At 42.9% G+C, this 17,844-nt stretch overlaps 2 protein-coding genes across 4 annotated transcripts in view; one reads left to right on the top strand and one right to left on the bottom strand.

Moving 5' to 3' along the window:
- Nucleotides 1–17,844, bottom strand: part of Pld5 (phospholipase D family member 5) — a 325,180-nt gene that overhangs the window by 55,923 nt on the left and 251,413 nt on the right. The gene's annotated exons all lie outside the window — the stretch shown is intronic.
- Nucleotides 11,577–12,424, top strand: LOC130875007 (60S ribosomal protein L7a-like). Its single transcript, XM_057770621.1, has one exon. It carries the CDS (start codon nucleotides 11,583–11,585, stop codon nucleotides 12,381–12,383), a length of 801 nt encoding a protein of 266 aa, XP_057626604.1. The 5' UTR covers nucleotides 11,577–11,582; the 3' UTR covers nucleotides 12,384–12,424.

Raw genomic sequence — 17,844 nt, 5'->3', positions numbered from 1 at the left:
AGACAATTAAGAGACTACATCAGGAAAGATAGAGAATCTACTCATGCAATGATTTTGCATCTTTTAGTTACTACAGCTATCTTTTTAAGTAGAGAAGGTATTTATAGGTAGTTATGGACATTCTGGAGAATTGGCACATACATGGAATTCATGCTAAATCAAATTGGAGATGGAAAGCCCTTCATCTCTGTCAGCGTGACATCATTTTTGTATGTTTGACTTTTGGTACTCTCCTTTTCTTGTCATTGTGCAACACATCATTGATTGTTGTAATCTTTTTGTGCTGTAGAAAATCAGAACGAATTCCTCCCCTCCCACATGCTGCCCTTTATCAACCATCTTTCCCTGTCATCCCCCTGCTCCTCTTAGTCTCTAGCGTTGCTCTCCCTGTCGGCTCTTTCCAGACCAAGCTTCCAGTGTCCATGAATGAGAACATGTGATCCTTGCCGTTCAGGATGGAACTGGAGGTCTTCAGGTGAAATAAGCCAGTCAGTTCCATCCATGATGCTAAACTCGAAAGGATTTCACTTGTGTGTGTGAATAATTGTGTGCATACATACCACACATTTAAATCATCCATCCACGCACCCACTGATGGGAAGGCATCTAGGTAGACTTCATAGCTTTAGCTGTAGCTAATAAACACAGATCAGCAGGCATCTCTGATAGAGTGATGTCATCTTCTATGTGCCCAGTAGTTAGAATTACTGGGTCATACTGGATTTTGTTTTTGTTTTGGAGGCACATCTCTACTGGTTCCTAAAATGGGGGTGTTACTCACCTCCTTACCATCCTTATAAAAGAATTTCCCCTTTCTTCATACCATTGCCAGCATTTATCATTTGTCTTTCTGATAACGCTCATTCTGGGATGAGATTCTAGCCTGTCATATTTTTGATTTACATTTCTCTGCTAATTTGTGAGAATGAGAATTTTGGCATATACCCGGTGCTCATGTATATTTTTGAAAGATCTCTGTTATGATCTTTATTTCATTGAAAATTGAATTACGTGGGCTTGTTTTGGTGTTTAGCTTTTGAACACAACATATATTCTTCATATCCATTCCCCGTCCAATAAATAAGCTGCAAATATTGTCTCTCATTCTATAAACCTTTTCTCATCTCTAATGATCTGTCCTCTGCGGTACAGGGGCTTCTTCATTTCAAAAACCCAGAGACAAAATGGTATTTTGGTTTATAAAATAGTTTTGCAATGATCTCTAGCATAGAACCACTGACTCTCACTTTTCTGGCATCCTTTTGAGAATGAGAGGCAAATGCAGGGACCAAGCAGCTATCTAATCTGGCCAGAGTGGATTCCTAGGTGGCAGCAGCGACGGTACCAGCAGCACTCATACTGACAGATGCAACAACTCTAACAAAGATTTTAATAATTCCCTGACAGAGTTTATACAAATCTCCTCAAATCCTCTCAGCTCTAAGAGGTACCAGCTTTTCATTCCCATTTTGCAGAGAAGGCAAGCAAGCCACAGAGCAGTGCAGGGGCTGACTCCAAACTGCACTTTTGTTAAACATACCAATGGGTACTGACTACCTTAATGAAGTCAGTTTGAGGGTTGCAGTCTGGCTGGGGTAAAAACAAATGAACAGTATCTCAGATCATGGGCAAGTGGCTCAGGCCTTTGCACTGATCTGCAATTTACTTCCAGGTTGGAATGTTACAGTAATTGTCTACTCAGTCACTACTGAGGACAAGAAGGTAAAAGATACAGGAATCTGTATTACTGCATGTGAGCCTAAGATGCTTGCTTAAGAAGGAGGTACTGCTCCACCAGGTTGATTAATAAAATGTACTGGGTAGTTATTTACAAATGCAAATTGATGGATCCAGAATCTCTAGTATTGATAAAAAAAAAAAAACCAAAGAAACAAATGCCCAATAGCAATGAGGCAATCAGTTCTTCACTCTGACGTGTGTGTGTGTATGTGTGTGTGGTGTTTATGTACTTAGGAACACACATGCATACATACACACACATGCATGCACAGGAGACAAGTTCTCATGTAGTCCAAATAGACTTCAAACTCCTTATATCTCCACTGATGACCATGAACTTCTGATTCTTCTGCCTCTACCTCTTGAGTATTGAAATTACAGACGTGTTCCACCATGCTGGGTTATGCTGTGCTGCAGAGCAAACCTATGGCTTCCTGCATTCTAGATAAGCACTTTACCAATTGCTCCACATCTCCAGCTATTTGAACAAACCTATCACAGTGTGTTTATTCATGTTATTGTAATGTACAATGAAACAAGAGTCTTTAAGGAAAGCCTCCAATTGAACACAAACAATACACTAATCGACCAACAAATGCACTTGCATGTCGTTATGCTACCTCAGAAATATGAATAAGCCATTGAAAGATTTCGGGTTTTGGATTTTCATTTAGTGAGATGTCTTGCTAAGAATTTTAAAGATGGCAAAATGAGTACTGAGACCACTGTTGGGGAGAGTGAGATGACAGGAACGTGATTAAAATGTAAGCGTTTTCTCAAGTCCATGTTCAAAGAGGAGCTGCGAAATCCCTGTTAACTTTTAACACTGCAAATTTAAAGTTACAACAGTTCTACAGACATGAATGGGGAAAGCTCATTAGACCTCAACCCCACACAAGAAAACAGCTAAGAAACAGAGTGAGAGAAATTCTCTTCCCAGGAAAGAGCACACTAATTAGTTATCCAATAACAAAGGGTCATGAAACTATACATACAAGTAATGTAATTATACAGACTGTGAAGGTCGTATTTACATATTTAAGAACACACACGTGTGTGTGTGTGTGTGTGTGTTAGGTTTCAAACCTGGGACAAGGGGCTGAGATGCCTATTTAACATACCAAAGTGGACCTGGCTGCCAGGTTCTCCCTGCATCCCTCAACCTCTGCCTATTTGTTACAGGGGCCTCCTGGCTGGCATTCCCTGCACCCTACCCTGGACTCTCCAGTCCATGGGGCTGGGTTGCTCTCTTCTATGTAATCCAGCCATTTGAGCCTCCTGACTGCTCCACATGGTTCCTCCCTCCCCTTCCCCTCCACCTCTCCCTACACGGCCCAGATCAGGGTCATATACACTCTGGACTCTCCCAGAGGTCCCTACCTCTGGCTATGTTTTCCCTTTTATCTACAATAAACCTTCTCTACCATACCCAGGAGCAGTTATGTTTGCTTTTCCTTTTTTTATTTTTTTATTCAATGTGCATGGACATATGGATATAGCATATAGGAAGAAAAGAAAGGGAAAATGATGTAATTATACTGTAATCTCAAAAATAAAAGAAATATTGATTTTAAAAAAAAGCTTCAGTGAACAACGGAAAATAAAAGATGGTAAGAGTTAAACTGGAACTACAATTAATAGTGAGGAGAGGGGGCTTGGAGGGCTCCTGGGGCAGCAGCGCAACCTAAACACATCAGTGTGATTTGAATACCACTGCCAGTGTGCAAAGGAGTCTGGTTAAGAATGAGTTATTGGTTCATTAAAACAGCAATCTGCTGCCGCACAGCTGTTGGAGAGCTGCGTCTGTAGCCACTTGGACGCTGTGCATGAAAGATGTGTCTTAAACATTAAACTAGCATTTCTTTTAGTATATTCCATATATCAAGTTTCACTCATCCACATAGATTATCCATAACAGCTGTGAATTAATTTCATTTTACAAACTGAGCTTCTGGGCCTCTGCTTCTCATAAAGACAAAGATTGGGGAGGCCTTAATGAATGTCAGCCCCAACCACAAGTCATCAAGAATCTCAAAACACCCCACGTGACTGGAGGTGATTTAACTCCCTCAAAACCAGTTCAGAGTAACATCAGAAGCCTCCCTATGGTGTACTCCTTTCTCCTCCAATCATCAGTAGCTTTCAAAACCCTGAGAACAGTCCTGGTTAACTGGCTTTAAATTAAACTAAAAAATTCTTAAGTCTACCTTATTGGCTTCCTCTTTGCAGATTGAAAGCTACCGTGTGATGTGGGATTCCCCTTTGTATGCTGTGAATACCACTGGTTAATAAAGAAACTGGTTTGGCCTGATAGGGTAGATAGGCGGGGAAAACTAAACTGAAAGAAGGGCAGAGCCAGAGAGAAGCCATGTAACCCCACAGGAGACAGATGCTGGGAACTTTACCTGGTAAGCCACAGCCACGTGGCAATACACAGGTTACTAGAAATGGGTTAAATTAAGATGTAAGAGTTATCCAATAAGAAGCTAGAGCTAATGGGCCAACCAGTGTTTTAAATAATATGGTTTCTGTGTGACTATTTCAGGGCTGAGCAGCTGGGAATAAAGAAGTGGCCTCCTCACAACACTCCTTATAACCTCACACTTTCCCTTAAAATCTGTGAGTAACTAACTATTCTTTAGAGAAGAACTTTGGGCTCTTTTGTTGGAATCCAGATTCCAGAACCATGTGAAGCCTCTAGACAGAGGACTCCTATGAAACTACCATGCAGACATTTCCGTGAGTATTTCATTACTTCGCACAAAAAATGCCTGAGAAGAAGGTGTCAGCACAAACGTGTTGGGTTGTGAGTTATTCCACCTCCCAAGACGGCGATTTGAAATGGTAATGTATATCTTCTGCCATTTTATGTTGGAAGTATGTGATCTGTTTTTCGATTTTGTTTTTTTACAGTGGGATTACAGTTACTCCCATGCATCTCAGAAGAAACTTTGGACTTTGAAACAAGTTTTAGACTTATAGACTATGGGGACTTTTGAAGTTGGGTTGAATGCATTTTTTTGCATTATGATATGGCTATAGATCTTTGGGAGGCAAGGAGTGGAATGTGGTGGTTTAAAAGAAAATGTCCCCCAAAGTGAGTGGCACTATTAGGTGTGGCACTTGTTGGAGGAAGTGTGTTACTGTGGGGGTGGGCTTCAGGTCTCTTTTGCTCAAGCTTCCCTCAGTGTTACAGGCAGTTGACTTCCTGTTGCCTTGAAGATGTAGGCCTCTCAGCTACTCCAGCACCAGATCTGCCTGCATGCTACCATTCTCCCCAGTACGATGATAATGAACTGAACCTTTGAAACTGTAAGCAAGCCACCCCAATTAAATTTTTTCATTATAAGAGTTGCCATGGTCATGGTGTCTCTTCACAGAAATTAAAAAAGCAAAGCAAAACCCTAAGACAGTGACAAACTCAAGGACATAGGAGAGATCGAGAGAGCTTAGCACAAAGATTTGCCCTGATGCTAAGCCCTGGGTGGGAGCTGAGTAGCCGTGCCTTTACCTCTGAAGGACTGACTGCCTTCCATAAGATATTCTGGTCAGTTATTTGCATCTAATAAAATGAGCTGATTGAGGACAAATGAGTTCCTTAAGATGCCCACCATTCTGAACCAGCCTCCAGGTTAAAGGTGACTTGGCATCTAGATCCATCTTTACACCTCTATATGCTGGGCTGCTACCGTGATTTTCCTCGTTAGAGCTGAGCAATGCTCATTCATTATGAACCACTAACTTGTCACTTTCTCATAGGTACTGTGGGTGCCCCATCCAGCCTATATTTCAGCTTCCTACACTCAGCTGGAGGCAGAACAGAACCCTTCTCATTTGTCCCAATTCCCTAAGACCTCACACAGTGTCCCTGTATTGCTCCTATCTCCAAGGTTCAACACTGTCTCCTGGAGTGAAACAAAGCCTGCAGAATGGGAATCTTTTCCCATGAACTCATTTCAGGCCATCATTTTCTTTGCAAGGGGCTTTCCTAACACGACTTTGCTGTTGATTTTCCCTGACTATCTTCAAGAGTAAGTTTTCAAGGAAGACAAGAAGCTTCCACAGTTCTGTTTAGTGAGCAGGACGTTCATATTTTGCTACCAGCTATGAATGTATTAATTAACACTCAAATCACCACGCAATCTCTACAGGATTATAATCTGTTGCTATGTTGTAGAATTTGTTCTGCTACAGAAAGAAGCAAAAATGAGGGCTGGCTTCAGAAACAAGTACTGAACTAGGTCCCATCATGAAGCCACTGACCTTTCCACAAGTGGAGAAAGGAGACACATTTTGTGGTTTAGAAAAAATGGCTTGCTAGTGAAAATATACCATGGGACCAAAAGAATTAAGACAATGTCAGGGCTCTCCTCAGCTTATGTTATATCCATCATTGGAGCTGGATAGTCAACGGACTCTGAAGAGAATCTCAGCGGTTGTGTTTAAATGTTCACATACTTGCCCTGGATAATCCTACCAGCAGCCACTGCGAGGTGAGCCACAAAGACATGTGGGAGAGGGGCAGGCGGGGAGACATCATCTCTCATGAAGATGCTCATAGGCTAGATTTTACCATGGTATTTTTGTTGGTTATTTTCTTTCTTTCTTCCTTTTTTTTTTTTGGTGTGTGTGTGCATGCACGTGTGTGTGTGTGCATGCAGAAACCAGAGGTTGATAACAGTGTCTGCTCAGTCACTCTTCACTCTATTTTTTAAGACAGGGTATCTCAGTGAGCCTGGAGCTTACCTACTGATCGGACTGGCTGGCAGCAGGCTCTGGGTTCTGCCTGGCTCTGTACATTCTCCTGAGCATGAAGGTTACAGTACCCATGGTCACACTCTGCTTTTAAGCAGACGCTAGATGGTGGGGAGCTGAACGCAGGTTTGTGTGCTTGAGTGGCAGGCACAATGCTAACTGAGCCATCTTCCAAACCCTGATTTTCTTTCGTTTTTGTTTATTTGTTTGCTTTTGGCTTTCGTTGATAGTGGGGGACACATGATCTTACATACTTCAAAATGAGTGATCTCAGACTCAGTACGCAGGTGACAATGGCAGGTGACTATGTCCTGGCCCTCCTGCCTCTTTCCCTAACGTTAGGATTACAGGTGTGAGCCACCATCCCTGGTTTAGAGTTGATTTCATACAGCCCATCAGCAGAATACTTCATATTTGGGGAATGCATCAAGAAAGACCTTAAGCATCCCCACCCCACCTCCATGGTTATCTGTAAGGAAGCAGAAGAGCAGGGGATGAAGAGGGCAGGGCATAGCAGCTTGCCTGGGCTAGGACAGTGGGAGGATGCTCCTCTGCAGGGAAATTAAAACGTTAAAAGTGAAAAGTCCTTGTTTACCTTGAACCAGTAATTTGAGATAAAGTCTGTGATTAAGCAACCTTTCTTAACCAGCAGAGGACTGGATGCCTTCTGCCCCATTCTTACTGTCTCATACCATCCCCATTGCTCTCCCACCGTGAACACAATGCATGAGGCATTGCCCCCAAGATCATCTGTTTCCTGTGCTGGGGTGATGCTGGGCTACAGGTTCCAGCCAGAGATATTTCTATCCAGCATAGTCAGAATAATGGGTGGGGATGGGGAAGCAGCTCATACAGTTAACCTGAGAGCTTTCCTTAGCATTTTAAACCTCATAGGCATGCAGTGCACACTCACTGGAACCTCAAACACTGTGGATTTTGGTTTAAATGATTTAAACAGGGCAGGACTGAGGCAGGGCGTAAGTGCTATGTACACACCGGCCTGAGCATCAGACTGACCTTGGGCAGCTCCAGGGCCTTACCTGGAGTGGTGTGGTGCTCCTGCCTGCCATGCAAAGAGATGAAAGAGATGGAAAGGGGGTTCAGAGGAAAAATACGCAAAATATCAAATATGGGACCCAAGACATGGAGATGCTGAGCAAAGAGTAACTTTTGCTGTAGATGGGTGAGAAATTCTCATGGGAAATGATATCAGTGTTTATACATCTCTACTGATGAGCTCATAGACATACAATTAGTCACTTTTATTCCTCTCTCTGTGAAATCAGTGAAAATATATTTGCCTCAGTAATAACAGTGAGAACTTATACTTGTCCCTCTGTCAAAGTAAAAGTTAGACCAAAGATTAAAGATTAGCAGATGAAGTAATGGGTTTCGCCACAGCACCTTCGTCCACATGTGTCCTTATACTTTATCCTCACCTCCTCCTCTTCTCTCGTTGCCCTCCCTTCACTCCAGCTGGTGCCCTCCTCCCCAGCTAGTCTTTTGTTCTCTAATAAATGTAAACTTCCATGTGTTCTCTAAGAAATGATATTTATTATGAAGAATCAAGCTATCTCGAAACATAAGGCCCATGGGCAAACTCTAGCTTCACACAAGAATAGTGGCTCTTTAAAAAGAAATTTAAAAACTTATTTATTTTATGTATATGGGTGTTTTTGTCTGCATTTATATCTGTGCACCATGTGTGTACCTGATGCCCATAGAGTGCAGAGAGGCCACTGCATCTCCTGGGACTGATGTTATAGATGGCTGTGAACTGCTGCGTGGGTGCTGGGAATTGAACCCAGGTTCTCTGGAAGAATAGCTAGTGCTTTTAACCACGGAGCCATCTCTCCAGCCCAGAATAGTGATATAACAGAGTTACCTGTAGGGTTGTTAGAATTCAGATTTCTAGCCTCATGGTCTCTGTTCAGTAAGTCTGTGCTGTGGCTTTGAGAACTTGCCAGTGCATAGAGCTGTTGCTGGTCCAAGGACCACATTGAGATGGATTGTTCTAGAACAGTGGTTTTCAACCCTTCATAGGGGTTGCCTAAAATCACTGGAAAATGACAGCCAATCCTTGTCACACTGTTTTTAACGTCAGCTCTCAAAATGTGCCATTCAGAAAGTCAATATCAAATATCATGATTGGTCTTCCATGGTCTTAAAACAGTGGTTCTCAACCTTCCTAATGCTGTGACCCTTTAATACAGTTCCTCATGTTGTGGTGATCATGAATTGTAAAATTGTTTTTGTTGTTACATCATAATTTTGCTACTGCTGTAAAACATAATATAAGTATCTATGTTTTCTGATGGTCCTAGGCAACCCCTGTGAAAGGATTGCTGGACCCTCAAAGGGGTCACAACCCATAGGTTGACAACTGTTGTCTTAAAAGGTAAATGACAAGTTTGACTCTTAGCTTCTAGGCCACCTGCAGTGCCATCTCATCTGCTTTTGCAATTTACGGATAATTGCTTCTCTCAAGACTAAGCTTGAAATGTTAGTGTTTTGCTTGGCTACTGATGATTCTGATCAATACTGAGAAAGTGTTTTCTAGAACAGCCTGGCCTACCATGTGCTTTTCAGGGTAGATCATTTTAATCTTTACTCAATGGTGAAAGTGAAGATTGTAATTTCTACCAACAATGGTTGATGTGATGCTTTATTGAGGCAAGTAAGGTGGTGAAATTACTTCAAGAATTCCAGGGTGATCAAATACAGCAATGATTATTTCTGTCCTTTGCTGTGAGAACGCCTTCAGCCAATAGCCTGTAAGATACCAGCCCACTTGGGTGTGGTCTCTTGTACTCTAAATGCAAACATAGAGCTTGAGTAGTCTCTCTCTCTCTCTCTCTCTCTCTCTCTCTCTCTCTCTCTCCTGCTGGATTTGGTTCCTGTTCCCTGCTTGTGTATGGACTTTTGACCTGTGAGTCTACCCCTAAATAAAGAATCCTTTATTGTACTCAATTCTGGGCTAGTGTGAGATTACTTTACCACATCCATCTACAGTACTCACTTTAGAGATTTTAAATAGCTCACGGCATTTCTGTGGATCTGTTGCCATGTCCTAGGGTGCCTAAGTATGCAGTTTGGGACATCCGTACATTATACTTTGAGGAGTAAAAGAATTTTGAAGACTGAAATTTCAAACTCATTACTCTCCATTGATGGTGCTCCCCATTCACCGCTCTAGCAGAGAAAAGTGGAGAGTCAAGACGGAGTAGATTGGGCATGGAAGACAAGGATGTTCTTGTGTGGGGCAGGGAAACACACTCTTGAGGTGTCAGAATTAGGTCTGGGGTGGACCACCAGAACTTCCAAGCAATCCAAAGACTTCTGTCCCCAGTTCCCACTTGTCCTTCAATAACTTATAGCTGGATTCCTAAGCACGGTAGCTTGTCTTAGAACCCATCTCCTGAAACAATGAGCTGAAGATTTGGGCGGTGATGTCTGATAAAGACCTTATTGTCTATGTTTATATCATATGGAACCCAAGCAGGCACACATACATTCATTACAATGTATTTCTGAAACAGGTGAACATATTCAGGGGTGCCTAATGACAGCCAATCAGTTCACACTGCTATCGACCCAAACAATGCTTTATCTCTCAATGCAATGAGAACCTACAACAGGCCCAGGGCTTCCAGAGCTGTGAGGCTAGAGAGTAAGGAAGAGGGAAACTTGGTAAAACTAATTATCAATGCATCCAACTAGAAACTTCTAGAAGAGAATGATTACACACATATGTTCTTCTGAAGGACGTTAAAAACGGTGACTAATATGTATTCTTTTTATAATTTTGATTTGAGGGCTATTTTCTAGAAGGCCAGATACAAAAAGAAAGCACCACCAGGCTTGCCTGCGGCTTAAAGCGATTATAGACAGGAAGTTGTTTATCTGTCAGAAAGTCAGGCTCACGCTCTCGGGGGGCGCTCGGTCTCTTAGACAGAACTTTAACGCAGCATCTCTTTTCCATTTATACTTGTTATGTCACCAAAACAAAGGGAGAAAGAAGTGACTTGAGTATTTTTAAAGGCTGGTGGTTTAAATTTAACTTGAGATTTTATTTTTCCCATTTTAAAAAAGTTTCTTGGAAAGAATAAAAAAATCTTCCCAGCTTGTGGTGTTGACAGTGTTCCAGAAGACGCAGGACCCCTGTGGCTCCCGGATGAGTGTTGTGAAGCCAGCATCTGTCAGCACTGCTCCCAGGGATCAACCAGAAATAGGTGCCTGGTGACAGTGACAGTTCATTACCCACACGGCAGCCCCAAGCATGGAGAAAAGAGCTATATAGTTGCTTTGCAGTTATCCTGTAACAGATAATTCAATTAATAAAACAGCAACTCAGCCTTAACCTATTTATTGGTCATATATTGAGGGCTAGAGACTATTTTGTATTCTAGGGGAAATAAAAAAAAATCATTGTCTTTATAGGAAAAAGCCGAGAAATTACAGCTTACACCGGAGTTACCATAGAAGGTAACATAGAGAAAGCATGAGAAAAATATCAGAGTTTGTGAACTCCCATGGGGAAGAGAGGTAGCTACTGAGAAATTACTAAGTATTCTTGACATTTCCTCATTTAATTTCCATAAACTTTCCTAAAAACTCATAAGATAATAGAACCTCGGCCGGGTGATGGTGGCGCACGCCTTTAATCCCAGCACTCGGGAGGCAGAGGCAGGCGGATCTCTGTGAGTTCGAGACCAGCCTGGTCTACAGAGCTAGTTCCAGGACAGGCTCCAAAGCCACAGAGAAACCCTGTCTCGAAAAACCAAAAAAAAAAAAAAAAAAAAAAAAAAAAGATAATAGAACCTATTTTATAGGTTTGTAATTATTGTCATGGACACACAAGCAATTTGAATTCTCATTAAAAATCTATTCTCTTTCCAAATGTTACTTGAGGCAAAAAAAACACCCCACAATAATTTATTAAAATGAGGCCTTATGACAGGCTGTGATAGAGCGTGACAGGTTGGTAGTTTCTTGTCTTAACATTTTTAAGCAAAAATTTCTTTTCTGTTTTGCTCATATAAAAATTACACATGCAGCTTTTTTTCTCTCTCCTCCAGCCCGGCAAGATGCCCAAGGGAAAGAAGGCCAATGGGAAGAAGGTGGCCCTGGCCCCCGCCGTCGTGAAGAAGCAGGAGGCGAAGAAGGTGGTGAATCCTGTGTTTGAGAAGAGGCCTAAGAACTTCGGCATTGGGCAGGACATCCAGCCCAAGAGAGATCTCACACGCTTCGTCAAATGGCCCCGCTACATCAGGCTGCAGCGGCAGAGGGCCATCCTCTATAAGCGTCTCAAAGTTCCTCCTGCTATTAACCAGTTCACCCAGGCCCTGGACAGGCAAACAGCTACCCAGTTGCTTAAACTTGCCCACAAGTACAGGCCAGAGACCAAGCAGGAAAAGAAGCAGAGGCTGCTGGCCTGTGCTGAGAAGAAAGCTGCCGGCAAAGGGGATGTCCCAACTAAGAGACCACCTGTCCTTCGAGCAGGCGTCAATACAGTCACCACTTTGGTAGAGAACAAGATGGCTCAGCTAGTGGTGATTGCCCACGACGTAGACCCCATTGAGCTGGTGGTCTTCCTGCCTGCCCTGTGTCGCAAGATGGGGGTCCCCTACTGCATCATCAAGGGAAAGGCCAGGCTGGGACGGCTGGTCCACAGGAAGACATGCACCACTGTTGCCTTCACACAGGTTAACTCGGAAGACAAGGGTGCTCTGGCCAAGCTGGTGGAAGCTATTAGGACCAATTACAACGACAGAAATGATGAGATCCGCCGCCACTGGGGAGGCAACGTCCTGGGTCCTAAATCTGTGGCTCGAATTGCCAAGCTGGAAAAGGCAAAGGCCAAAGAACTCGCCACTAAACTGGGTTAAATGTACTGCTGAGTTTTCTGTACATAAATATAATTATAAAACTTCAAAAAAAATTACACATGCAAAACCTTCTAATACTATAACCGATTTGCAATTTTCTGCAGTCTAATTCCCCGGGTGTATCCAGGTAAGCGTGATGAGTTGACTGGTTCAGTGTTGAATCATAACCTCTTTTTTTCCCAGTTAGACATGTCTAGGAGCCTTGGAGGTAAACTAGTAAGGTCACTCTGAGGAGACACTTTGTTCTCTGCCTCTTGCACTTACAGCCTTCTTACTGTCTGCTTCCTGGAAGATGAAGCCTCTTTCCCCTTGTGTACGTGATGCCCCAAACATGAGGATGAAGGTGAAAGAGGCAAGATGATATGACTGTGGGCTTTTTGTGCATAAAACAGCTGAACTCTGGTGACTCTCCCTCAAAAAAAAAAAAAAAAACCACACACACACACACAACAACAACAACAAAAAAACAATGGCTAGTACTTCAGGGATGATGACAAGAGGTCACTGAGATGCTGAGGTTGTTTTATGGCTTACACACACACATAAATACATGCAACTTGGATCTATTCAAGCCTACACTAACTTTTGTTGTTATCTGTAGACATGCATTGATAATTGAGATACACACTATTGATGTTATTCTACATTCAGATATCCTTCAATACAAACAATTATGAAAACTGAATATTTCTTTCACTATGTCCTGAACATATATTTAACGCCTGCACATGGCTTAAGTAAATATGGTACTATTCATCTTTACCACCCATGCAACGTTTTCTTTACCTTTTAAATTAATAATTTTAATTTAATTTAGATTAATAATTATTAGATTTATAAATTAATCTTTGAATCTGTTTTACTTCCTTGAATATGTAACGGGTTAGAGATGGCACCAAGCAGGAACAAAGACAGAGATGAGAATTTAAGTCTTGTTCAGAGAACAGTCAATGTCAGTGGGCACGACTGTAGAAATTACTGGAAGAGCTGTTAATGGATGGAAGTGAAACCAAGCAGAATGTTGCATGTCAGGGTGAGGGGAGTTCCTGGAAGTGTCTGAGTGCTGGATGGTGGAGTAAATTAGAGATATGATCTGTGGGTAGAGACTTGAATTAACGACGATAAGAAGCCAGAAGCCATCAGGACACAAGGATCATCAGTCCCAGAGAGGATGGCTGACGCTGTACTCCAGTGTACACATAAGCGACGTGGCTCTATCTGTGGGAGGTACCGTGAAGACTCCTTAAGGACTAGGAAGGAGAGGGGAGAGAGAAATGAAAAAATGGCTGCAGCTTTGAAGGGAAGGGGCTGAAGAGCAAAGGGCAGAAACAGGGATGATGGTGAGGGAAGGAGAGAGATGAGCAATTCTGTTCACGTTTATTTGCAAAGTCAAGGCAAAGGGGAGGGTGTGAGGGAAGAAGTTTGTGGTTGCCAACTGGAATAGGGGCACAGGGATGACTTGCCAGACGACAGTGGCATAACAGTGGGGTTGAAGCCTTGGTGTGATCATCAAACACTGAGCAGAGAAGATCTACGAGGAGCGTGGGGGGCAGCTGCAGACAGAAGGTTGTCTGTCTGTACTACTGCTGGTCCTCCAGGATTGAGGGCTCAAGGGGAGCCACAGAAGACAATGACTGGCCAGTAACTGCATTGCTGTGCCAGTAGCAGCTGGTTACTGTGACCTGGGTCACAGAATATTCCACAATTCACACACATGTAGCAGTTTAGAGATGTTACTTATGTAGCTACTTAAGACTTCCAGTTTGAATTATAGTAAGGGAGTTTTAAGTTACCATTATTTTGCATCTCTTAAGTACATAGAAATGCTGAAACTGGTCATATATTACTTCCAAACACTGACCTTGTCAAATAAACAGAAATGTCCTCCATAAGTAAAAACATTAATCTGTAGGGGGCAGAACACGAAGGCAGAGGGGCAGAGACTGTATTGGTTTGACATTGCCTGTGTTAGGCTGGCAGCAAAGGAGAGAGGAAGAGGCAATAGAATTTTAGAAATCTCTTTAGATGTTATGCAGGGATGCTTACCTATCGTTCACATGCTTAGTGAGCATCTTAGGGTTGTCACTGTTTGGGGTATTTGAGGCACTGATGTTTGATTAGGGAGCCAGAGATGAGCTAAACTGTAGAGGGGGTGAGGAAGAATTAAAGCGTAGCCATCTTCTGAACGGCCATAACCCAAATCCTGTCTCATCCTCAGTTAGACAGGAGGGTGATAAGAGCCCAAGGCTTGCCTAGACCACAGAGAGATTCTAGGACGGGAATTGTTTACCAGAAAATCCACTGTGAGCCCCTTCATGGCTTCTCAACTCCTCTAATTAGAACTTGAGTGGGTTTCTTTTTATTTTCTCACAAAAGTTACAATGGCTGCGACACTGGTAAGAAACAATCCATTTTTCAAAGTTGACAAGAAAGGGATATGGGGTGGGAATATGAAATTGGGTAACAGTGACAGGAGTGATGGGTGAACAAGCTGGGGAGGGTAGGAGGAACGGCCTGAAGGAGTGTTGGGGAGCACTGGATATGTGATGCAAAAGGAGGAAGAATCAACCCTGGGAGCAAGAAAGAAATGTAGAGAACAAGGGAGAAAGGGGAAGAGGTCAAGGTCAGAGGTGCCTGAAGTAGAAACTGCAGAATAAGGTATGTCATGAGAATTCAACTTCAGAATCAGACCCTGTCTTGCCAGGAAGCCATTTTGGGTGTCTTGGGACAGCATTGGCTATCTGGTCTTCCACTGTTGCTCCACAGACCTGTTCTGTGTTCCAGTCACAGGGTTCTATTATGGGCGGTGGCTGCTCTCAGACATGACTGTTGTGATATTTTTGTTTGTGTTCTCCCAAATAAAGCTTGCCTGGAAATCAGAGTTAACCATAGAGGTCTGGAGGTCTGTATAGACTGACAGGAAGTGATAAGACTGGGCAGAGAGGAAGTGATAAGGCAGAATGGAGGCAAGAGCTTGGCCCTTTTTGGTCTGAGAAGTCTGAGAGGTAAGAGGTGACTGTGACTTGTCCTTTACTTCTCTGATCTTTCAGTTTTTACCCTGATATCTGATTCTGGGTTTTTATTATTAAGACTAATTAGAATCATGCATCACATGACCACAACCTAATCACCTCCATGTGAGCAGCATACAGAGCAGCTCCTATTACAAGCCTTTATTCAACCTGTGCCCTGTGGTTGGACATATCTACATATTTACTTAAAACTTAAAAAATCCAAAGATGCCTAGTGATGTTTGTTCTTACAGAGCTGGAGGAAGCTCTTCGGTGTGAAGAAGTCAAACAGCCATGGTGCCTGACGTTATGCACAAGACAGTCTTGAACCTGATTCTCGGCTGGGCTTTCACAGAATTTAATCAGAGGCAGTTCTGTGAAATGCTTTGAATCTGCCTTCATATGGAGTCTGTGAGCCATGAATGAAGGTGAAGAGGGCACAAGGCATCTCACTCAATAGGGGGATGTGTGGGATGGCAGATCAGAATAGGATGTACCAGCACTAATGAAATCACCAGCCTGCTGCCACCTGAGGGCTGCTCCAGGCTTTGACCAAGAGTCCAGGACCTGAGCAATGACCAGGCTGCAGGAACTGTTCCCACAGTTTCCTTGGAGGTGCTGTAAGCAATCTGCTCCCTGACTTTCATAGTTAGGGATAAGAAAAAAAATATGATTTACTTACATGTTCAAGAGAGTGCAAGGATATTTATTTTAAGGAAGAAAGAGGAAAATGGCTTTGAAGAAAGGAATAAACTTGGAAAAGTGGAGAGGAGACGTGTAAGCAGGCTGGGAAAAGATAAGTGATGGGTAGAAGCTCGTGAAGCAAAATTCACAGCTGGGACGCAGAGAAGGCAGGCTCTAATGCGGTTCTCAAGAAAGAAAGAGAATGAATGTAGGTCACTGGTAGGGTGCTTGTTAAGCATGTGCTAGATCCCAGGTTGCACTCTTAATACAGTAAAAACAATCAAACCAGAGAAAGTTTAAGAGGGAAAAGAAAATGAGACAAGGAAGCAGATAGTTGTAGCTCAGAGTCACATGACATGGAAGACAGGGTACTGAAGCAAAGTGTCAGTGAGACGAAGTTCTTGACATTCTTGAGACTACTGAAGGTTTAGGGTAGGATGAGACGGGGGAGCAGATGGAATACAGGCTCCAGAATGGCAAGGGAGGAAAAGGGAAGAGCTGAGGGAAGGTGGAAACTCTTCCTGGTCCTCAACTTACTGCGCTGGCGTTGGTTACTTGAGGCTTCCCTATAAGTTCCTAAATAAGCCAATCTAGTTCTCCAAGTCCTTCATTCTTCTAGGGATTTAGGTTCTGCCATCCCTTCATTGGTGACAATTCTCATCTCATAGGTTTACATCTTGTATCCTTTGAAAGTCTTCCCTTTATGACAGGAGAGACAAAACTGATGCTGTCCCTCCTACTGTCCCATCATCATTTATCTCAATGTCTTGTTTGTTCCTTTCTGGATGTCAGTCTAGACAGACCCTGTTCCTTCAGTTATTTCTTCTGCAGTAGACACGTCCTTCAAATTCTAAGTTCATTGACATCAAGGCTATACTTTTCTATTGGTCTATTTTTATTTCTATGACATAAATTATACTGGTCAATTGTCATGAGCTATGGGTGCTCCTTGTGTGCAGACTCTGAGATCAAAGCAGGACCTTTTGTCTCAGACTCGGATTTATCCAAGGGCCCCTAGCATTCCTTGTCCTGGAACAGGCTGGCTCCCTGACACTGTGATAAGGAGAAAGGAGAACAGCTAATGCGTAAACAGTATTAGCAAGGCTGTACCTTTGAGAATAATTAGAAGGTAAATCACTTCCAAGAGAGGTCGCTATTGTGTATCCCATGGTGGGGGTGAGCAAGACTGTTCTCCTGGTTGATGTAAGTGCTGTGTTCTTCTACCTACCCACTGCTTGCTATTTGTCCTTTGATTTTGACTTGTTCTATACTTATAAGCAGACACACTCAAAAATTAAAAGTATAGTTACGATATGCAGTTCTCCAGATAGAACAATTTTTGATGGTTGTCATGGTCTAGATCAAATGAGTAAGTAAAGAAAAGTGGAGGCGATTTTTCAGTTTGTCTCTGTGAATCCTTATTTCTATCATTAGGATCTGGATGTCTGGTGTTATTGGTCACTTTGGTCCCTGCTGTGACCCGACAGAAAGCAGCTTGAAGAGAGATAATTTATTTTGGCTCACGGTTCAAGAAGTCACAGTGTATCAAAATCAGGAAGGCATGCCAGAGTTCATGGTGAGGGAGGTGCAAGTTTGGGACCCCTCAAACCTAGATGGAGCAGGAAGAGGATGGGGATTGCTGGCTCACAGTTGGCTTTCTTTTTCTTCAGTCTAGGATTCCAGCCCCTGGTGTGCAAGCTGCCATGTTCAGGGCAGGTATACCTTCCTCTGCTAAAACTCTCTGGAAAGTCCACAAACACATTCCC

The sequence above is a fragment of the Chionomys nivalis genome, chromosome 5 (assembly GCF_950005125.1).
Source record: "Chionomys nivalis chromosome 5, mChiNiv1.1, whole genome shotgun sequence".
NCBI lineage: Eukaryota > Metazoa > Chordata > Mammalia > Rodentia > Cricetidae > Chionomys > Chionomys nivalis.
This window is presented reverse-complemented; position numbering and strand designations above follow the sequence as displayed.

Bases quoted from the DNA above. Each gene is read 5' to 3' on its own strand.
- LOC130875007 (XM_057770621.1), top strand. From the start codon at position 11,583: ATGCCCAAGGGAAAGAAGGCCAATGGGAAGAAGGTGGCCCTGGCCCCC.